General features: G+C 37.6%; 2 protein-coding genes across 2 annotated transcripts; both read left to right on the top strand.

Annotated features, from left to right (window-relative positions):
- Window positions 1–883: 883 nt before the first annotated feature.
- Window positions 884–10,542, top strand: LOC116265405 (uncharacterized). The gene is made up of 3 exons (XM_031645986.2): window positions 884–1,142; window positions 1,704–1,981; window positions 10,213–10,542. Exons 2-3 carry the CDS (start codon window positions 1,761–1,763, stop codon window positions 10,454–10,456), a joined length of 465 nt encoding a protein of 154 aa, XP_031501846.1. The 5' UTR covers window positions 884–1,142; window positions 1,704–1,760; the 3' UTR covers window positions 10,457–10,542.
- A 10,947-nt stretch (window positions 10,543–21,489) lies between these two features.
- Window positions 21,490–24,118, top strand: LOC116266130 (uncharacterized). The gene is made up of 3 exons (XM_031647231.2): window positions 21,490–21,653; window positions 22,497–22,823; window positions 23,643–24,118. Exons 1-3 carry the CDS (start codon window positions 21,557–21,559, stop codon window positions 23,810–23,812), a joined length of 594 nt encoding a protein of 197 aa, XP_031503091.1. The 5' UTR covers window positions 21,490–21,556; the 3' UTR covers window positions 23,813–24,118.
- Window positions 24,119–24,417: the final 299 nt, after the last annotated feature.

Below are 24,417 nucleotides of genomic sequence, written 5' to 3'. Positions count from 1 at the left end.
CCTAAATAGGACCCTCCGATCCAATGTGATAGACAATTAAAAGAAAAACAAGAAAGAAAAAAGTGATAGGCCTTTTTGTCATATAAATATAAAGGAGAGAGGAAGAGAGAAAGAGAGAGAGAGAAAGATGGAGGAGGGAGGGGAAGAAGCGAGAAGGGGGATAAGAACGAGTTCACTTAGATTTTATAATGACGCTTTCAAATAAACTCAAGATCAAAAGATAACACCATTTAAGATTAGAACTAACCCAGTTTGGTGAGAGGAGAAAGAAATAGCAAAAATCAATAAATTTTTATTTTTTTTTAGATTTTGGTATCAGAGAGGGAACAAAGTCATAGGCCCATAGATTTTGTCGCTCGTTGAAGGTGTTACACTCCAAGCCAGCTCCGTACCCACCAGGCCAATGCACGCTTAGGCTTCTTAAGCCAGGGCATGTTGGCTATGGAAATCAAACCAGCGTTGGACCTTGCGTCGGCTGCTGGCTCGACCATCCATGCCAAACCCGTTGGAGCGAACGCAGTCAGTCGTTTTCTGCTAATGCATAAAAGGAAGGACGCGATTCGGATTGCAGAGAACAGGAACAGAATTTGCAGGAAAGAAGGGGATTTTTTAATCAAGAGTGCAACGTACATGAGAGAGCATGACAATGCTTCCGCTTTCATTATGTGAATCGTGACACTCATTTCTGTAAAGATGTTTCAGGCATGTGGATTTTTTAACAGCTTTCCTACATATATAGATATGTCTCTCCCTCATGCAAGTGGTTAATTATTGATCGGGCAAAGAATATCTTGAAAATTACCGTTCAGTAAGTTCAATTGGATAACTGTGATTGTCAATTGTCTGTCTGTCTCATTCGATCCATTTATATGTGGGGATGCAGAGAGACAGAGCGTGACGGAGGGAAGATGAGGGGAAAGATTTTCATGTATTTCAATGTTAAGGGTCTTTGGTCTGCCGCCGACACCGTGAAAGAATGAGAATCTGGAATAAGAGCAGGAGATCAATACCCACCCAACTGCTTCCCCTCCCCTAGAAGAAGAATTCCGGAGGCTGCAGAAGCCTCCCCACTTTGTTTCTCCGCAAGGAAGCTTCCTTCCTCTCTTCCCTCCTCGACTCTGCTTCAGGTCTGTTCGACTGAGGTAAGGCGCAAATTGTCTCCCTCTGTGTGTGTGTGCGCCATTGCCGATTCTTCTTGTTCCTCCACTAATTGATGATCGTACTACCAAGAAACAAGGAGTAAGGAAACCGACACAGATGGAATAATCACAATTTCAAGGGATGAAACCAAAACAATCGTAGCTGTGTTCTCTCAAGCAGTTCCAAGTTTCCAACTTGACATGATTATTGCCGCTGAGATTGTTAACATCAATATAGTCTGGTCACCGAGTAATTACTTCTTATTTTTTGTAACTCTTGCCTGTGGAAGTTTCCTTCGTTTTCAATTCGCTTCATAGATATCCAATTTAAGGAAAGTGGTAGCGGTGAATTGGGGGTCAAAATCAGAGGATTAGAAGGATCATTTGCTTAACACTGATAATTAGCGCAGAGCTCTTCCGCCATGGGAGGACAAATTAATATTTTATTTCAGAAGCCGGTTTTGCTTGTGTATGACCAACAGGAATTGCTGTATATCACCTTTCCCCTTTCAGTCTTCTTTTCCTTTTCATTTTAAATGATTCATTTTCGTTTGATAATGGCAGCTAAGATCACAAGTTGGGCAGATCATGAAGCCTTGAGTGTAGAGAGAGAAAGAGAGAATGGAGGATTTGGAGAGAGGTGAGGATGCAGGGAAGAAGTGCAGGATCTGCCACCTGAGCCTTCTGGAAGTAGGAGGGGGAGCGGGTGATGGACATGGTGGTGCAAAATATCAGGAGGAGGAAGGGGGGACGGCCATGGAGTTGGGATGCAAATGCAAGAACGACCTCGCCTTCGTTCACCAACACTGCGCAGAAGCGTGGTTCAAGATCAAGGGGAACAAGTGAGTCTTCCCCCTTTTCCTTCCCTCTTTCTGCTTTTTCCTTTTGTTTTGGGGCGTTGTCTTCTATCGTTTCTGCTTTTTCCAAGCACCGGTGTCTTTCACAAAGGAGGAGAAAGATAGGCAGAGACGTCATAAGGGCAAGTAAATGTAAATTACTCGTACATTTGTTCCGGAGCTGGGAGGCAGGACGCAGTTTTTTTTCCCCAAAAATAAAAAATAAAATTCTTCTTTTTATATTAAAATAATCTTTCTTAAAATATTTCAAAGAATTAAAAATTAATAAAATGATGTTAAAATAGTACCCATGTGGGACTACATGTGTGTCAGCATGTGCTGCCATGTTTTCATAGACGTGTTGACAATGGATTTGCCATGGACAGAGAGTGGCGACACAGGGAAAGATTACAGGACAGCTAAATACAGACACTAAACAGAGGAGAAATCACAACAAAATTAAAATTTGATAGATGAAATCTGACGAAACCTTTAAACCAATTAATTTTACGTAAAAACAAAACCCTCGGCCACCATGGCCAAGGGTTTTATAAGAAAATCTGAACCCTCAGCTGCCATTGTCGAGGGTTAGAGAGAGAGACATGGAGTTGAGAGAGAAAGATGATGGAAGACCTCTCGTTGGTCTGCTTGCCATCGTCGCCTTCAACATTGGCTGCTCTCTTCTTTCTACATGATTTTGTTGCTGCCACGCACCAAACTAGTGTCTTCTTCGGTGGGCAATTCCATACGGTGCCACTTCGGCCACGTCGTCCTCAAATCAATTCCTTTGCATACCATCCGGATAGCATCTTTGAGAATCGAACCGAGAATGTACTCCACATAGTCCCACCGTCTGTGCTTGAGCGAGAAAGATCCCAAGAGTAAACAGGAGAGTGCACCAAACAAAGCGGTTTCCAAACCTAGGTTTTAAAAAGCAAGGATCTAAAATCCGCTTCGGATCTAAGATTCCAGAGGCAATCAAACACAGCTCAAGGGAATGACTAAATCTCTCATAGAATCTCCTATAAAATGCAAGGATCAAATTAGTCCATATATATGTGTGTGTGTGCAATATTGTTTTTTTAGTTATATAAATAGATTTGAATTAGCCAATAGACGAGGATGCATCTCTAAACACCATAACAAAAACAAAAACAAAAACAAAAACGAATGTTTAATTACAGCATTGATGGCAATGTGCAACCTTTAGTTTTACTTAATTAGAAACATATGAGATTTACATTTGACGAACTGAGCATTCTGAATTTTGTGCACCACTTGAGAGCTTTTGGTTGCATCATTGCCTGGCCACCAATTCTTTGCCTTTAGTATCGAACCCTATTGAAGTTGGCATGTGACAGTGAATTTGAAAAAACTCCCTCAACTGAGTTGCTGTGGCGTGGTTATGGCAATTTAAACTTTGAAAAGTGGTTCATGGTCTTCATCCTGTGGCGAAGCGACGTAAGAACTTGTGTGGGCAATTGCTGCCCAAACCAGCCCCACAAAATACCTTTATTTTTGCATTGCTGCCTTCAAATATTTGACTGCTTATATATGTTGGTGCCCCTCCAAGTATGAAACTTTTGGATTAATGCCGTCATAGTCAAAATTTCTGGCTCTGCCACTGTCTTGATCTACCATGCATCTTCAAGAACCTTTGTCGCCGGCTTAATAGGCATTATCATTGTGGTTTGGAGCCACACAGAATCAGGTTTTGGCTTTTCTGTTGTACTATATTGAAATATATGTGGGGGAATTATGATTGTTTCTGGGACATGTGAATGTTTGCTGAGACTGCAGCCATGAACATAGCTGATTATGTTGGAGCATATTATATTTCCAGACTGATTACATAGGGAACTTGGTTTTGCAAGAATACAAATAGAAGTATCTTTGGCTTTTCTCCTATGTCTGAGGTTGAACTTATGTGAAATTGTGGCAGGGTCATAGAACAATCCAATGAATATATGAAGTGACAATGCTTGCTCTTGGTGTGGCAAAACAATACACTTTGCAGCTCATTTTAGCCCCCACCAGGTTTCGAAGGCGCTAATAGTGAACGCAAGAAGCTTTATAAGCGTTTAACCTTACAAAATTTGGATCTCTAAGAAAAAAACAGCAGTCTTCGGAGACAAAAAAAGCATTTTGAAATATCAAGAGTTTCATTGAAAGAGCTGCCCTCACCTCTATGACTGATGCTGCTAGACATAATGATGCCAAATATGAATGGGGAAAGGGTGAAAACCCAGCACCTTAAATAAGGAAGCAAAGCAAGGGATTATCAAAAAGAGTGTGGCCCTAGACCTAAGGAACTTGACCTGACCCATTAACGATTGAGTTCAAGAGGGAAGAAGAACACCTTCCCATCATTAGCTTTGGAGGCATATGGTGGGGGAACCGAGGAGGTGCTTACCCAAAGAAAGTCTCTCCTGGAACATGAAGGAGTTGGGGGTAAAGCAGTACAAAAATGAGCTGCAAATGGTCATCAATTCTAGGAGACCTGGGATTGCTATTATTATCGACATTTGACTCATTAGTGGTTGAATTAAAAAGTTAGTAAGAGACCCCAAATCATGAAATAATACCTAGATGGAGCACTGAAGAAATTTGGGCAGAGATCATTGGAATATGATTGAAGTATCGCTCTTAAATTTCAAAATATCATTGATGTGACCTCTTTTACTATTGTCTAAGTCTATATTTCATGCTCAGAGAATGTCAGCTGCAGAGCTCACTGATTTCATTTTCTCCCAATAATTTCCTTTGGTTTGTGTAAATGTTAAGAATGAGCAGAAGTCATTTTGCCTCTGCATAGGATGCTCAGCCTTCTTAAGATTTATCAACTACAATGAGCTTACTGAGATAAAGGGCTGATTGGCCCAATTCACTTGGTCAAACTTACAATTGGGGTATCATAATGTAAGGAGTAGGTTAGATAACTATCTTGCCAATAAGAGGTGGCTTTGACGCTTCTGCTGATGCAATGCCCAATCTTCCACTGGGTTGTGACATCAAATCACAATGCTATCATTGTTCTAATCCATGTATATGAGAGGTGATCTTCTATGTAAACTAATTTATAAATTGTTCAAAATTTCATCTCATTTTTATTGGGCTCAAGAGAAATTATCAAAGATTGTTGGGACTATTGGGTTGAGGGTTGTAACTGACTGGTAAACTAGAGGCTATGGATAATAGGCTAAAGTAATAGAGATGGCAAGGGTTGGTGGTGGGGGAGGCCCGGGGGTGATGGGAGCACCTTAATGACCAGATTTGCTTGACTATCTCCAAGTTGGAATATATTCAGGTTGAATTAGATGTAGGATCTAGCAATTTCGCCAGAAAGTAATGGCAAAGCAAGCTTAATCTTCTCTTTAAACCTAAAAAAATTTGATGAGGCAGAAAACTCAGATCAAATGAAGGGTATTCCAACACCAAGTTCTTCTTTGAAACTGCCAATGGAAGACATAAAAATAAAATTGAGGGTGTAAGGGTATTGCCTTGATCATGTAGGCACATGAATTCCTTCAAGCTTGCACCAAGTATTGTGGGTCCCTATATAATCAAGGGTGTGCAAGTGGCCAACTTTCCTCATAATGCAGTGCTGACCCATTGTCACATGGGAGGAAATTACTTTCTCCCCTCACATATAATTGTCGAAGAGATCTATTGGGCAGTTATGAAACATCACATGGATTCTTCTCCAGGGTTGAAAGGGTCCCCCAAAAGATTCTTCCAAGACAACTAGGGGCAGGTAGAAGGTGAAGTTAGTAAAGCACTACCACATTTGAAAGAGCGTGCTTCTCCATGGGTTTTCCATGTTTTTTCCTTTTTTTCTCTGTTTTTTACTGTTACATTTCTTTTCTAAGCATTTACAAATGTAATTGATTCTGTAGGCGATAATTTGGGACACTTATAAGGGTTGATCAATCCAGATGTAATCATTCCATCCTTCAACCATTTCTTTACCTAATGCTCCAAGAAGCTTACAAAAAAGTCTTCCTCATGTCTCATATGAGTTTCTAGAGATTGCCGTATAGAAATAGTATGCCCTTAAGAATTCTTCAATATAGTTCCAATTTGTCAGGCTAAGTTGTTCTAGTCAACAAACTGCTTCCTTTTGGGTTTCTTCCATACCTACATTAGGGCTGGTTCTTATTAAGACCATTTGGATTCTAAAATTATAGGGATTTATTCCGATTGTTATGTCATTTTCGAGTTCTTTAGGGATGCATTTTTTGTATGCTTCCCGTTGGGATGTAGCAAATTCTCCTAAATGGGTTTTTAGATATGCTATCATTTCTGTTACATCTTTATGTCCATGATTTGCCTTTAGATAGTCTTTTATCATGATTGCACTCTACCGGTCGATATCTTGTGGCCAAAGTTGTGATCATCTGCTGCCATGTTTAAAATTCTTCCTTGATTTTTAGGTTTGTTCGTCTTGAACAAATATTTATTATTTAATTTGGACATGTTAGGTTCAGCTGTTTTAAGATTTAACTTATCATTTTCTTGATAAGTTCATCATACTTTAGAGCAGCTTTTGATTCACCGAGTAACTTTTAATAATTTATCATATTTTATTTATATATCTTCTTGTTTTTAAGAACTTGACATAGTAAACTGATTACTAAATTGAACAATTTTGGGTACTCCTTATCTAATTGAGAAGCACCTTCATATTTTGTATATTTAAATGTAGTTTTGATTCCATTTATTTGTAACTTTTTATTTGTTGGTTCTATTAATAGTAAATCTTCTTCCATTAGGTTAACACTATATTTTCAAGATTTTTAGTCATGTCTTCTAATTGATTTCATCAAACTTTTCTGAAAGTTTGTTTATAACTATATATACTGTTGTGTTTAGAGTAAATGTCTGGTGTTTAACTAAATGTTTTTTCTTCTATCATAGGAATTCTATTCTTTGAATGTTTTGGTTAGATCATTCATTTGAGACCTTTGGTAATCCAAGTTTGAACTTAGAACTTTTAATAATTGGTTTCGTGACTATATAGAACATACTAAGGAGTCTAACATTATCCGATTAGATTTTTCTTTTTGTTCTAAGAGTTTTCCTAGAGCAATAATAAGATCTACCATTGTATTTAATTGTTTATCTTGACCATGTACTTAATGGTGATAATTATTATCAAAATGACACAAATGACTAAAATTATTAAGGTAGAGAATATATGATTTTTTAGGTAAGCTCAGATGCAAGTAATAAAGTATTTCCATCTTTTGTTATCCTTAATTTATCTTCTGGAGGCATTTAGAAATATACAAATTGCCTTGATTGTATTTCTTCTAAGTCCTTCAATGATTGACCCTCATCTTCGGATGATGTTTTGCATCGAAGTTCATAGGTGATGAACCTAATGAATTTTTGTCAAGACAGTTGTATCTTTCTAAATGCCTCTAGAAGATAAATTAAGTATAACGAGAGATGAAAAGACTTAATTACTTGAATATAAGCTTACCTAAAAAAGTCATATACTGTCTGCTTTAATAATTTTAGTCATTTGTGTCATTTTGATAATAATAATCACCATGAAGGACATGGTCGAGATAAACAATTAAATACAATGACAGATCTTATCATTGTTCAAGGAGAGCTCTTAGAACAAAAAGAAAAAACTAATCGGATAATGTTAGACTCCATAGTATGTTCTATATAGTCACAAAACAAATTATTAAAAGTTCTAAGTTTGAACTTAGATTACGAAAGGTCTCAAATAAATGATCTAACTAAAACATTCAACAATATTGGAGGAATACTGCGACAGAAGAAGAAAGATTTAATTAAACATCAGACATTCAGTCTAAACACAACACTATTATAGTTTTAAACAAACTTAACAAAAAAGTTTGATGAAATCAATCTTATCTTCAATAAATTAGAAGACATGTTTAGAATTCTTGAAACTATAATGTTAAGCTCATGGAAGCAGATTTAGTACTTATAGAACCAATTAATACAAAATTACAAATAAATGGAATCCAAACTACATCTGAATATATGAAATATGAAGGTTCTTCTCAATCAGATAAGTACGCAAAATTGTTCAATTTAGTAATCGGTTTTCTATGTCAAGTTTTTAAAAGATCAAAAGACATATAAACAAAATATGATAAACTATTAAAAGAACTCTATGAACCAAAATCTGCTCCCAAGTATGATGAACTTGTCAAGAAAATTAACAAATTAAATCTTAAAACACCTGAACCTAACATGTCAAAATTAAGTAATAAATATTTCTTCATAAAACGAAAAGATGAAAAAACAAAAAAAATCAAAAAATTCTTTTCCCTAAAGAATTAGAACTCAAATTAGATAATATCTACAACTTGTAGAATTGGAAGGCCATTTAAACGATTCTAGACAAATAGATATGAATCAAGAAATTAATTATTTAGATACCAATAATAATGTTACAGTAAAAACTCTTATGAATGAAGAAATATATAAAGAGGATACAATTTCAGAAATAAATTCCTTAGTTAAAATTTCAGTTCAAAACTATATGGAATTTCATGCAGAAAACAGTAAGCCACCCTTTTTTGAAGTAATCATGGAAGATAAGAATTATGGTTACCCCCAAGACAACCATACTCTGAAATAGAAGATATTCATAAAGACTATAAACCTAGAGGAAAACCATACCCTTTAGAAGTATCAGGTAATCGTAAACTTCAAACAGCCATTTTGGAATATTTGAAGAACATGTTAATTTAAATATATCTTCCACCACAAGTCGTTCGATGACAAAAGGAACTGTCAAGTGTTTTTCCCTTACAACTTTTAGACTTGTCTCTTAACACACATTTCTTATGAGCAACTACATATCAATCCCGAGCACCACCAGTCTACAGCCAAAGCTTTTCTTTTCTTGTCCGTATATAGTCCTTTACTTTCACATAAGACAAGGAGAGGGATTAGTCTTCCGACTTAGTTCGTAGGCCTTCAACAAGAAGGCAAACATCCTATTTATTAAGCATTAAACCTCTTTCAACATGAAACTAGCTTTAAGTCACACCGCTTATCCACGTCCTCATAGACCCAAAAGGCACATGTTCATCAATAGTTACCAATCAGTTCAGTTCTGCGACCAAGGTGAGATACTTTTAGAACCATGCTGAAACTGCCTGCGGTCCATACTTAATTTTCTTGCCCCAAGAAGGCTATATGACTGAAATTTTGCAGCATCCAAAAGGCCATCTTATAGGGCTTTTACTTCTGCTCTCTTACCTAGATGTTGCTGGATCGTGAAAAATTGACAAGTTGCCACCACAACAAAGATTCATGGTGCTTTTAAAAAAGATTTATGCTACAAGAAGCCTACTTTAATAATGAAAATGAGTTTTTTTTAAGCCATAATCTTTGTATTCATTTTGAAAATTCTATGGTTAGAGGAAAAAGAAGGGGGGTCACCAATTAGTTTGAAATCTAACTAAACTTACTTTATAGCAGTCCAAGTTTGTTATGCGATGATCTAGGATCCACGGTGATCTAGGTCAGACCTCAAAACCACATATCTGAGATCCGTGCTAATATCATATCACCTAATATCATATCACCATGGATCTCAAATGCATTGGTAGTCAAACACAACCTTAGGTGGTCCACATCCTCTAAAGACTCTGTGTTAGAATTTTGCAAGGGCTATTGTCACGTACTAATACACTCTATCTCTGAACAGTAAAAAGGTCTCGAAATATACTCTGTGAACCCAGGGGGCGGGCACAGGGAAGGGGGGCAGTGGCCTCTCTTAGAGGTGGTGGAATGAACCACTCACCCTTATAAAAAAAAAAGAAAAAAAAAAAGACAAACACACACACACACACACAACTTAATATTTAGGGGCAGGGCAAGAACTTTTTTATTAAGGGGCACTCATTCAAAAAAGATTATTAGACATGATAAAATGATTAAGGGGCATTGAACACATAATTAAGGGGCACATAGTATATAAATGAAAAAACTGTTGGACATCAACAATTCAAATTTTTTTAAAAAAAAAACGTAGAGGCTGTGTGGGCAATTGCCCACGTATCCCCACATGTGGCTTCTCCCCTGCTAATGTTTTCTCTATACTGCGGCCCAACACCACTAAGGTTTTAATCATTTCTTTTTTCTGGCTCTTGCCTCCTTTCAACATAATTCACAAGTGCATTATGCAATAGCAAGAGCCCCATGGAAAGGCTTACCTATAAAACTCAATGGATTTGCAGTGTGTGTGAGATATGTGGATCCACAGCTAGAAATATGGTCACGATCAGTGAAGAGACGGAGGTTATTGCCAACGCAAGTGTTGCCACCGACGGCACATCAGCTCCTGGTCCAGACCCAGTTCCGGCGCCACCAGATGATGCAAGACCATTTTGGGCAGGGCATAAGGTTCTCAACTTCTTGCTTGCTTGTATGGTCTTTGCTTTCATAGTTTCTTGGGTATTCCATTTCAGTCTTCCGAATTAATTTATTTACCGGCTTTGGTTTTCAACTTGTAATTATCTTGGTCTTTCTATTCAGTTCCAATCTTGAAAGATTGATGAGTTGTGGCATATGATTCCAAGTCTCATACAAAATGTCAGCGATATGTCTGACAAGCTAACCTAAAAGTTTCAGTTATTCTTAACTGCTAAATAATAAATATACATACTTACGGGTGTAATATCCACTTTTATATATATACTATAAAAAAAATCCAAGAAAACAAACTACAATGACAGTTTCCAGCATTCTGGAGCTCATTAAAGGTAACAATCTTTCCAATCTGGATCTGTGCATATGGAAGGAAAGAGAGGATTCCGATATTCTCTCCTCTCTCTCTCTCTCTCTCTCTCTCTCTCATGTTGAGGTGAAGCGGAAATCCAGATCCAACTTGCTTGTGGTCTCACGTAATGTAGACTTAGGACAACTAACAGTATCGGTGAAGCTGTTTGTCATCCATTTGGAGGTTTTGACTAAAACAATGCACATTTTATTGAATTTCACCTTTCCACGAATGAACCAACATTCAATCTTAATACTTTTGGTTTCCTGGGAGCATAGCATAGCTGGTCGGACTGGCGAGCTGGTGAAAATTAGGTCGCTAGTTCGATTCTCATGAACACTACTCTTATGGACTGCAAATAGTATATACACAAAGCTCTAGTTAATGGGTGTACTGTTTTTTTCTTGGAAAACCAAATCTATAGGGGCACCAGATTCTCACAACGCATCTTTCTTTTCAGCTAAACTAGAAGAACTTTGATGACTGTAATGCATAAACCTTAGAAACAGAATTCAAACGACATAGAGCAGTACATTCATGCAGCCAACATCAATTACTAAACTAAGTAATACCTAAACAAATCAAACAATGACCAATCTGAAGCAAAACAATGAAAGAAGAAAATGTATCCACTAAAAGGGCATGGTCCTATTAATCTAAAACTGAAAACAACCTAACTTTAAAGGTAAGTACACATTCAATCATATAATTATGCAACTATCACATGCAAGTTAAAGCATGGTGGGAGAGGCATCCCAAGGCACCAAAAGCAGGTGTTGTACCCTAAGAGATGAGGGATTGGGTGAGGAATTTGGCCGATGAGAAGAATAAGGAAGAAGTGAGTGTATATCTTCCTTGGATCGCAGTTGATCATTCGATTTTTTGCTCGAATCCGATATTTTCACAATGTCAATGTGTTCTACAGGTTTCGATTTTTTTTTTCAATGGACGGGCATTCGAAGAAATCGAATGAGCACTTCCACATTCTATGAAGCTCAATGCAACTCACGCACACAGAAAGAAAATGTGCAGACAATAGGTATGACACTATCCCACATCACGCAAGTGGTAAGTGATGAGGAGACAATAGGTATGACACTATCCCACATCACGCAAGTGGTAAGTGATGAGGATCTTCATAGTTCACACACTCAAGCATACATTATCGCTCATATGATCGTAGACACTATTGTTACTTAGGGCGCTCACATAGTATCGCTCCTATTATCGCCATAGTTTCACACACTGCATCACAACTTTATCCTGCAATGCATTGCAAACCACGGTCTTGTGTTAGGCATTGTATCACACTTTTCTAGTATGTACAATTTTAATCATTGATGCTCACACATTGCATATGAACGAATAATATGATTAGACAATAGAAGAATATGAATATGATGGGGAGAACTAGTGTTTATTGCCTATAGCCGAATGTCCACAAGAAAACCTATTGTCCAGCAATTATTCCCATGAATTGATGAACGATAATGCTGCATATGTATGTGTCAGAACTTATAAACTTTCTACGGTAGGAATGTCGTTTGGTGATGAGTACGACGCTTATATATTTTACAATTCATATGTTTGAAGATATATGTTTAGTGTTAGAAAGTGTAAAAGTGATAAAAATGCACAAGGCATTGTTGTGAGAATGTCATTTATTTATTCGAAGCAAGGTTGGAAGAAACCACATGAAAGTGTAAATAAAAATAAGACTGATACGAAATGTGGTTGTGCAACTAAATTAGTATTGAGAAGGATTTCCAATGAAAAATATTGTCTCTACACATTCACAGATTACCACAATCATCCACTGACACCTTTACACATGGGTCACGAGCTGAGGTCGCATAACAAGATGTCGGCATCCCATTCTGCTGTCACACCCTGACATTTTTATCCCCAAATATTTTTTTTTCGTTAAAAATATAAAACATCGAGGTGCGACGACACAACGATTCGAAAGGAGCTATGCAAATCAAAAGACACTGTGGCAAACATTTTATTATATAATAAATTCAATATATACAAAATTCACTTCATCTTTCTCAATAATACATGATAAAAATGTCTCAAAACAACAACATTGATGTCTAACAAAAACAAAACATTAATGAGACCAGAACATGACATGTCGGCACTACAATAGACCCAAAAATCTTTTTAGTAGCATGTAAGTTTAGCCATATGATCAATCTGTTGCTTTGGGTCCGTCAAAACCTAAAAAGGTAAACAACAGAAGGTTTAGCCTTCGTAGTATAACAACAAACTAGATAAATCTCTAACCCTTCAAGGTAAGGGCTCAAATATAAGATATAATATATTTGAAAAGCATAAACACTACCACATCATGATAGTAGGTAGCCTGAAGTCACATACTTGTCATGATAGTCCCTCATATATTTCGCATGTAGGAACCATTCAATTACCACAATTAACACACTTGATTGTCACATGTACTTCATCGTTCACATTTTTTCATTTACAATCATTTCATTTACATTAGCTTTAGTGAATTGACAATTCCTATGGGTGCAAACATAGGCACCTGTACACCACAGGCGACCTACAATTGGGAGACAACCTCTGTAGGGACCCAAAACGATATGAATCTGTTCATGTTGTAGCGGTAAAGCAATCATCTATAGATGTGTGAATTCTAAGAAAAGTTGTTTAGCTTTCCCTAAAAGACTCAGGTTGGAAAGGTGAGAGTCTAACGCTCCAAGCACACCACACAACGATATCCTGGAGACTTGCACCACATGTGCTCCAAGCATGTGAGACTAGTGGTGAAGGTTGGACATATCCCAAATACATTGTCATAATCGACTGGCCTCACATCAATTATTCTTTCTTACTTATCATTATGAGAACACATTCATAAAATGACTGGCTAGCACATGAGGTAGGTTCACTTCACGAGTGCACTGATACTTCCAAACGCCTCTACACGATGACTACACATATAGTCAATACTCTTAGTTAGCCGTCATAACTTTACGGGTACATCTACCCTTCAAATTCATTTAATTGCATCATGCCCACGACAATGTATACGAAATATATTGCAACATTCACATTATTCAAACATATCAATCACGTTTTACAAAACTTAGCTAAACCACAGAGAGTAGTATCGATTCGTAATTGGCTTGTAGTTGTCCTACGCAATTATCATTCAAGGATGCTTTCTAATGTAAAATCGAGATCGAAGAGATACTTGACTCGATACCACACTTAATCTGCCCTAAGCTGTTATAAGTGCTAGCATGTACATGCAATTGCGTAGTAACTTTAAAAACAAAACCAATTTCATAATAATTCAATCACATGCATACATTCATTCAATCCCAATTCAATCATAAGATCCAACGATTCTGAAAGACATACATTCTAAAGTTGGCCCCTGCCTGAAACGCCGTCATGCCTGTCGCGCGTCACCAAAATACCCAAAATGCTTCACATGATTATTTTTGCAGGTACACTGGGTGAACTAGCTGATAGTGCTGACATTCCATTTAAGAAGGCTTATAATTATTTACGTGAAAGTCGATGGTGGTTAGAAGAATGTTCTATTCATACCCATAGATTATAAAAACCACTTAAATGAGAGCATAATTCATGAAGGATGGTGAATTAAAAGGCAAATTTGATTACTTGGATACAACATCAAGCAAACACACATGTTTTTCAGCAGTGCAAATAAATCAATATGCCACACGTACCTTTTGAGCTTACTCAAAACTAAGGGTAAATTATAAATGCTGCAATGTTGCTTTTATTTTTAACACAACCATTAAGATCAATACGGAATTGGTCCTTTGCTTAGGTTGTAGGGGTGAACCACCATTTTCAAAGTTGTGTTTACAATGGTGCATTTTTTGTATGATCAGACCATAAAGACATTTGAGTAGTTGTTTAATGATTTCACTAAAACCATGAATGACAAGCACCCTAAAGCTGTGCTTACATGTGACGACAATGCAATAGCAGCAGCAATGCCTTACGTGTGGCCAGAGGAACATTATTATGGCATGTTTTCCAAAACCAACATAGAAAATATGCCACATGTTGAATTGAAAGACTGACTTCAAGAAGTGTTTTGCATAATGTGCACTTAAGTGTGAAGACGGTGCATGAGAACAAATGATTCATTTCCATGACCATGAAGAGAATGTTTTGTCTTAAAATGTTGTATGAAGACAAAGAAAAGTGGGCATCGGCATATGGAAAACAATAGTTTTGTGCAAGCATGACAAGCACGCAAGACTTGAGACCATGCTTGTTGTACTCAAAAGCAAGTCTATTCTTCTAACCTAGGAGTAGGTAGAAGAAAGCTCTCAGCTGAGTGGTGGAGTTCCGTTCTACAAACCCAGAAAAGAAGAGGATAGCATTCATGTGACTGGATAGATCAAGTCGGTTGCATAATCAGGGATCTGTTATAAATTTCCAAAATGCATAATAACTGTTTTATTTTCTACATGTTTAGCGAGGGATATACGTCATCCCTATGCAGCTGCACGTATACCTGTCTTTAAAATATGAAGTCATCAAATTACGCTCTTGCATTTCCTTCTTCTCTAATACGTTCAGTTCCTCAAAGACGTTTTTCCTACGAAGCCAACGACGCCCTCAAAGTTTTTCTTGTCCAAATTAAAATGCAGAAAGGCTAAACTTGCTTCTCTCGTCTTCACACTTGGCCACTTGAGCCTCCGCACTTCCCGGCGTGATCAACGGAGCAATCACAGCCCTCCGTTTGACCGCAGAGGGAGAAAGATGGACGGAAGTCGTTCCTACCACTCCTACACCGGACGCCGTCCTCATGTTCCTCGATGGCTCTCGCTGTGCTATCGTCATGTGCAAGATGATGACTTGCTTGTAGTCGGTCTTTGGACCCACACTGGGTCCCCGACTCCCCATCCCGGTCTGCGGACCCGGTCTTGTATGCATCAGTGTGGGCTTCCCACCTAAATCGCATTTCCATTCAATCGAATTCATCGTGTACCTGATTTGACATAAGTTGAATCTTTCTTTATGAAATTCGTGGCCCGACCTTTGAAATTGAAACGGGATGCAACTGGAGTAATTATATCGCATCCCTTAGACTTGGATTTGAGTTAAGTCACAAAAACCATATATGTGGAGTAATAAGATTGAGAACCATTTTCTTTTATATGATTTGACTAATGGGTAGGGCGCTGGGGCACTACAACAAAATGGAGGCTGGATGCACACACCCATTAGTTTAGCACCAATGTGGTTATAATGCAGGATTCTATATAGGGGCCGAGATAGAAATTTTTCATGAATTAAAGTTTCTAAATTTTAACTAGAGCCAAAAATATCATTTTTCAAAATTTTCATATAAAAGAAGTGATTTTTTTAATTTATAAGTAAATTAAAAAAAATTGAGGTGGGGCCAAAACCCATGCGAAACCTACCTTGGCTCCGCCCCCGACTCTATACATTAACTAATAAAAAAAGAATTCTTCTTATGAAGACAAAAAAAGGAAATGTAGTGAAAAAAAATATAAGTTAAAAAAAGACATTTCTTTCTCAAAATTTCTCAATTCCCCTTTTCTTTGTTTAGGGTGCATGTTTGTGGCGTGCAACTCAATCACCGAATCCATTTGTGCGGAGTTTAGACTCGAGACCTTTAAGTTGAATGACCCGAAGAACTTGATGTCCCGATGGCTTGCTTGGCATAATGGACCAGAGATCTGTTGACCCTATTCTAAAATAAATATAGGTAAATGCATAGTCAAGGAGTCATCGGGAAACAGGTTCTCGCCAATGAACTTTCCGATCATTGTGTTCTAACAACGACGACTTTTCTTTACGACCTTTGAAATCGTTCTACATGTTGTGCAAAAATTTATGCGCATATATCGGACTTCGCAAATCGTTTCCACAAGCTGAGATTTATTAAATATCTATTCTTATCAAAGTTCGATAAACAAAAAAGGGAACGAAAAAATAATTACAAAATACGAAGATTTTTAAATGCTTCACAGCACATGGAAGAATTATATATATATATATATATATATCCAATCATTTTGTTTCTATATTTTGGAATGCTAAAAACTGTTGCAAATAATGCATTGCATAGCTACAAGCTGTAGCCAATGAATTATTGCTGCAATAATGCATCATTTGTGCCAATTTTTGAGCATCACAACAGTAAAAACACTCATCCTACAATGGACATTGGCGTTATATATATATATATATATATATATATATATATAGAGAGAGAGAGAGAGAGAGAGAGAGAGAGAGAGAGTGAGAAGGAGAGAGAGAGAACACAAGGCTTTAGTTGTTTGGTCAACCTGTTCATCGCAATCTCAATGCACTCGAGCTATCAGTTCGACAAAATGTAGAAGCTAAAATGAATAAAAAACGTGGTACACCAAAGTAGTGTAAACAAACCCCAATCGTCTTCCTTGTTTCGCTTTCTCAACGGCCCCGGCCCCAACCTTAGACAACTGCGCTAATAACGGTGAGCATCAACCTTTTTAGGGTCAACTATCTATCAAATAACGACCAACCTAGCGTGAGCGAGCACAGTACAAACTTCCCATAACCTACGTTGCCTTACAAACGTCCATCAAAGTAGTCCATGCGTCATGCGAAAAGTATATTGCAACATTCCTTTCATTAAACGCCCTTTGAAATATGAGAAGCATATAGAAAAGCTACATTTACTAGAGGCTTCAGATTAACTTCAGTTATGACTTATGAGCAAAGTAAAGAAGAGAGAGAGAGAGGTACGGGTGAAAAAAAGGAGATAAGAATCAGTTCACTTGGTCTCTACTAGTGGTGGAACAAAAAAATTTTCATATGGGAGGCAAATTTTCTAAATTTTGACAAGGACCGAAATATCATTTTTCAAAATTTTTATACAAAAGAAGTGAAATTTTTAAAGATTTACATGTAAATTTTTCTTTTTTTATTTTGAGGTGAGCCCTACCTTGCCTCCTTCCCTGGCCTCCAGGGGTGATATTTCTAATCCCAACATCAACACTCCTCAATTTCATTAGAGGGATTTGCCCCAAGGTCTTTCTTTGTCAACATAAAAGCTATTCATGCAGAACTTTTTTTTGGATCTACGTAAGGCCCTCGGGTTTGGGCGCAGTGGGCTATACCGATGCCTCCGAGTTCATCAAGGGAGTTTTATAGGATATGGTCATGGGCGAAGGCAAACTAAAAGCAGTAGCGCTGAGGTCTCCCTGAGCTGCTGGTCAAGGCCCTTATAAGAGTGAGCCAACTTGGGCTGGGTAGGACCACGTTGAATTTGCCTTTTCACCAGACTGGTTGGGTGTAGGGGTGGAGCCAAGGGGCCGCCGCATGGGCCCTGGCTCCACCTCATAATTTAAAAAAAAAAAATTACATGGAAATTTTAGAAAATTTTACTTGTTTTATGTAAAAATTTTGAAAATTTTATATTTCAACCTTTGTCAGAATTTAGAGACTTTAATTTGGCTCTCTTCGTGAACAATTTCTGACTCTACTCCTGCCAAGATGGGCTGTGCAAGGCTCACCAGGGAGAAACTGAGATTTAATAGTTCGCTAGGATATATTGGTAAATGAGGGTGTGCCAGTTGGCCGTTGAAGTAAGTGCTAATGCTGCTCTGCGACCTACCAAGTGATAGCCACCAACCAAAGTCATAAATGGCCGGCCAAGAACATTTCCGATGCTCTCGAAGAATGTCTACCAAAGTAGACTTTACCTTTCACTTTTACCGAGCGAGTGACGGTATTTGTAGTATAGTAGCAAGACAACAATATTGTCTGTAGTAACTCGTTATGTTGTCATTTCATTTAAGTTTGTCAATCAGTGACTTCTGCACTATTTAAATTAATCTTGCCAAAATGTCTTTAATATTGTGTTGTTGGGACATTGACAGGAGCAAAAGCGGAGCAAGATTTTTTTTGTCATTGGGCAGTGGTACGAAAGCCAGCCAGAATTTTTTTTTTCTATGAAGCACTAAGTATATAGTGGTTAACAAATTTTTAATTAATCTGGAAGCAGTAACCCAGGTCTCGTAGAGTAGCCCCATCTAACTGGAGCTTGAACTCGATGAAACATAACATACGGCCCATGGTAACCCACGTATGTCCGGCCCTAAACACAAGTTAAATAATTAAGAAGCACAATACATATGAATAAATGAATTATAGAAAACCACTACTATGAAAATAACTAACATTTGTGTGGCTGTGTGGGCATTTGATTGTGATTCCTGCCACCAATCACCATGAATGTTGAATGTTGATGACGGAGAATATTTCAGAAAAAAATGGAATTGATAGTTTTTTCCCTTTTTGATGTGGGTTTGCAAGGCCTTCTTAGTAAGACACGTTTCTGTCAAAAAAAAGACCATCGTTTGCTTGCATATAAGGTCATCTCCGACTTGGGTTCTTTGAAGAAATCGACAAAGAGTTACCGGTCGTGGGGGTAAGAGCATGTAAGGAATTCACTAAATATACGTTAAACGAGAAAGTGGCATGTACAAAACCTAACGGGAATATTTTTCCAGGTCAACACCTGGACATTCTAGTCGATATGGTTAGGTCCAACATTGATAGTGCTTTCTAAGTAGGGTGTACACTAGTCGAGTCTAACATGACTCAACGGCGGCTCGAGTTTCAGCTTGAGCTCAACTCGTTTAAGCTTTTTACAAACTCTTCATTTTACTTAATCCCTTTCTTCAATTTTAAATATGAAAATTAAAAAAAAAAACATAAGTTATATTAAACGAGCTTAGTTGAGTTTCATCGAGTCGAGTTCATACAACACAAACTCGACTCTTTTATAGGCTTGAGTTTTCAATTAAACTCACTCGAGTCAAGTTTAACGGAATGAATTCAAGTTGAGCTAGAGTTGGATGGACTCTTTGTACATCCCTATCGCAAAAGGAAACCTGTCTCCTACCCTCAATGAATGCCTTTAACCCACTTTGGTCCACGGCCTTTGCTGTAGTAAAAAAGTTGGGGCTCAAAACAAATTAAATTTTTATTTATTTTTACATAAATGTCTCAAAATTATTTACTTACCCATTGAAAAAGGAGAATTTTTAAAACAGTGCCATGGCCAAAAAATTTCTACTTCCTCCACTCAAGCCGCCCGTCCCTGAAGTTCAATTCTAAGAACACTCAATTTTGAACTACTCCATGCAAAATTTTCCGCCTTCCCTTTTTTTTGTCTAAAGCGTCGGCTAATGGCCTTTGAAGTCGTTCCAAGGACACGTTAACCAAGCAATCTTCTGGTCATTAAGTTGGAAAAACTGACATTTCATATTCCCAACTTGTTTGTTTGCATATATATGGTCAAATCTTTCTCAATGTAGGAGGAACCGATTTTGTACTGTTACGGACTTGACCATGTTAAGTCCATGTCTTGACGTGATCACCGTCACTTCTTTAATGTAAAGGAAACGTCATGATAAAGGCCCTTGATGCACTGTGTCTCTCATCAAAACAAGCATGGTTTTGCCACCACTGACCATGAATCGATCCGGTTAATTAGAAATATTTATACCGAAATAATACAGGACCGATTAATCCAAACCGTGGAACATGGTAATACAGCTAGCGTAATGGTTATGCAATCTCAATATCCCATAGAAGTATAGTATTCATTTATGCTTCTCATTTTTATATCATTATTTCAATAGAGGTTTTACGCTTCCGATTGTTGAATATGCTACTATCAAACAAAGCCTAGCTACGTCTGCCAGTGTCCTCTAAAACATGAATGAGCTAGTTACCGCAATACCTTTTTTTTTTTCACTTTTATTGGTTTACTGAAAAAACTAATATTAAAAAAAATAAAAACAAAAATGCATGTTTCCCAAACAAGGGAAGTTTGCTTGACAAATGTCAGCGCTAGCACTAGTAAAGTAAAGTTATAGCAAGTGATAAGCAAGAGGTGAAAGCCAACCCCCTTTTCTCCTCTGCCCTTAAGTTCTTAGATTCAAACAGATTAAACCTTGCCTATGATGTCGGAGATTTTAAAACCTTAGGTTTTAAAAGCTCATGGTTGATGTACTTCCTTAGCCTTCTCTCTCTCTCTCTCTCCCTTTGTGTGCTCCTCTTTGACATCCATGGATTTAGCACTTCTTCATCTGCGCTTCTTAAATGTACAATTTGATAAACCTCACATTTATGCAGCAAATTTGATATTCAAAGGTAATCAAAATCAACGTAAAGGTCCAAAGCTGCTTTGTCATGACCTAGGTAGTCTTAAGGTACATCCCTTAACTTGAGTGTTGCACATGCCACTGTTTGTAGTCCACCAAAATACTATCTATACAAATCAAATTGAGAATACATTATATGTGTGTCCGTCAAACCTACCATCTATGTCTCAAAAGATGTGAAGTTAAAACAATATAAGAAAATTAGAAACTGGATGATTCCCTTTGAGTTTATGGCCAAAAAAATGAATAATTAGGCTCCTAAATAAAAATTTCTCAAACCCTTAAAGCCAGAAACAAAAAGGCAGAGAGACAAAAAGGGTCTAGGCATTCTGGTCAAATAATCAACCGTTCCAGAAGTTTGGAACACACATAAATTCAATGCCAAACTCTAAGAATTTTTGACGTTCCTCCAAAATCAGTTGAAGAATTATTCTTTGATACGTAAAAGTTGAAGGGGGGGACTTGCCCTAACTTTTTTCTCTATAAATAGGCCCCTCCGAGTCCCCACTCCCCAGCTAACAGCGCCACCAGTGTTTTGGCCTTTCAACAGAATCCCACCTGTTCTTTACAACTTCTCCCCAAGAGTCCACCGCCATGGCTTCGTTTTCCTCTTCTTCCTCCTATTACGCTTTGTCGACATGGAGTTGCCTGGTTGGGCTCCTTGTGCTGGTGGCAGCTCACCATGTAGATGGTAAGAAATGCGAAGCCCTTTTTTTTCATATAGAAAACTAAGCATATAGATATGCACATGCATACCCCCACATGATATTTCTTTGGAAGGGAATTTTATTGGTTCAGTAACAATAGTTTGGAAGAGTGCATTATTGCTTATGCTTAGACACTTTATATTTTCTTTTACCGTTATAACTTATAAGTTTGATGATCACACTAGAAATGTAAGTCACATGGGTACTCCGGTAAGTTCCATGTACCCATGCCGTTGTCTTCATACATAAAGTGGGTACTTGAATACATTTGAGTAAAGCTGATCCAAACTACTAAACTTTATTTTATTTTATTTTTTAATTAGTTTTCATTCTATTTATTAGTGTTATTGTTCATTAAGATAGATTGTTTTTATTTTACAGTGTTTGTTTATTTAAATGTTACATTCATTTTTTTTTGTGAAATTTTGCATCTATATTATGTCATATCCCCATGCCTACATTTTTTAAAGTTATTGTGCATATATATCCTTTCCAACTATCTATATATGTGTTCAAATTATTTTACACGTAATTACAATGCTTTTTTTTTTGTTTATATGTATATTTTTGTGTGTACGCTTTGAGAGGGTGATGCAAGAAAACTCATTTCTTCTTTGATGGTGCTTGTCATTTTGTCGTGTATTTAACTTTTATCGTGTATATATATGTATATATATATAAGGTCTTTATTAACATTTTATTTCCGATTTCCGATTCACCGGGATCCAGCCCGTCGCTCTTCCTTTTTTACCGTTATAATTCTTTAAATTCAGCTGAGTAAAAATGAAAGTGAAAGGCCAGCAACGTCCTACTTTTTCAATTTGCAGGGTACGTAGCGTGTCCGAATCTAAACAAGGACACGTGTGCGTTCGCGGTTTCATCATCAGGCAAGCGGTGCGTGCTAGAGAAGCTGTCGCTGGACGGTGGGGAGTCGAACCACGTGTGTCGGACTTCGGAGATAAGAGCAGGAGGATCGAGGGGCTGGATTGAAAGCAACGAATGCATCGACGGTTGTGGTGTGTCCAGGGACACCCTGGGCGTCTCCTCTGATGCGCTCCTCGAGTCCCGGTTCGTGCGCACGCTTTGTTCCCCGCGGTGCTACAAGAGCTGCCCCAACATAGTGGACCTTTTCTTCAACCTTGCAGCTGGGGAAGGTAATCTTTTCGTTCCAAAGAAAAACTCAAACTTAACTAACTACTTTTAAAGCATCCAAAAACTTTTTAAATCTATATGATCTCCTCTTCTCATTCGGCACCTCCTACAAATATAGGCAGACCAAATCAAAATTTCTAAATTTCAACACGAACTGAAATATTATTTCTTAAAATTTTATTATACGACAAACAAAATTTTCTAAATAAATATATAAAAAAAAATTTGAAGTAAGACCAGGATCCATGTGGGCCCCCTTCCCTCTGTCCCTAGCTACAAGGAAGGGTTATCGTAATTTTCAAATCTTTTGGGACAAATTAAATTTCTAAATTTTTTAAAATTTAGGAGAGAGGGGGAGGTGTGGGGAAATGTAGGACAGAGGGAAGAGGCACGTGCCAGCCCTTGCATCAGTTCTCTTTTGGCTTTGCCACGAGCTATGAGTTTCTTATTAAGAGGGTCAAACTGTAATTTTGAAATTTTAATAGGAACTGAAATATAATTTTTTAATTTTTTTAATTTTTTTTATAAACTTTCATATAGGATTAAATAAAACACATTGATAACGTCTGACCATAGAACCCATGCATGGTATGAATATGTTTAGTTGGTGGACCACATTTATGAAAACACAGTATCAAACACCCTCGTTGGGTTATTATCTGTCACGCTTGACAAGTTGGAGTCTTAACACTGACAAGCATGAAAAAACGGAAAACGTAGATGTGTGTGAATGTATGTGGGTGCGCACATGTTTATGTGTTTATATGAATTTGTTTCCCCTTACTTCTTTTCTCCTGGACATTGTTGTGGTATATACATAGGTGTTTTCCTGCCGAAGCTGTGTGAGGCACATAAGACCAACGGCCGCCGTGCCGTGGCGGAGATCCGAAGCTCAGGCCAGGCCGCCCCATCTCCGACAGTCGCACCGGTTCATCACCGCAAGCTTGTTGAGGTTGCAGCACCTGCACCTGCTGTGGCCATCCTCCCTTGAGCCTACCTTGGTCAGATGGTCGCATGCACCAGCATGCATTGCTTCTTCCATGTTATACAAGAGCAACGTGTAGTGTAGTGATTTAGCCAATGAAGTCCCTATAGGCGTCCGATCCGGTGGATCATGAGATGGTACTTGTAATAGTCATCAGTAGGCTATTAGCAAAAAAAAAAATGTTATACGTTTTTTTTTTTTTTTCCCTTTTAACAGGGAGTTGATAAAATATTAAAATGAGGAGTCGTGTGCCAGTTTATGTTAATAGTTTGAGACACCATGTCCAATTTAATGCGAGCTTGTCTTTGTTTATGAGTTGTTATACTGGCCAGCAGGTCAGTTTTTTTTAATGTTTACTTAAGTGAAACCATCTTTGACATAAAACCACCAAAAGGGCTATTTTGGTTTGCTTTAGGGCTTAGGTGGGCCTACATTATATTATTCAACTCAAGTATCACACTTACTACCATTGTAGCCACTATTAAAAAAAAACCAGTTTCTTTTGATGCATGAAGAATGTCAATATAAAAATAAGAATATCATCAGTAGATGTTTTATTGATGTTGACATGAAGCCACGCATCACATGAAATGAAACCTTTTCTGATGTTA

Source organism: Nymphaea colorata, chromosome 12 (genome assembly GCF_008831285.2).
Source record: "Nymphaea colorata isolate Beijing-Zhang1983 chromosome 12, ASM883128v2, whole genome shotgun sequence".
NCBI classification, from domain to species: domain Eukaryota; kingdom Viridiplantae; phylum Streptophyta; class Magnoliopsida; order Nymphaeales; family Nymphaeaceae; genus Nymphaea; species Nymphaea colorata.
This window is presented reverse-complemented; position numbering and strand designations above follow the sequence as displayed.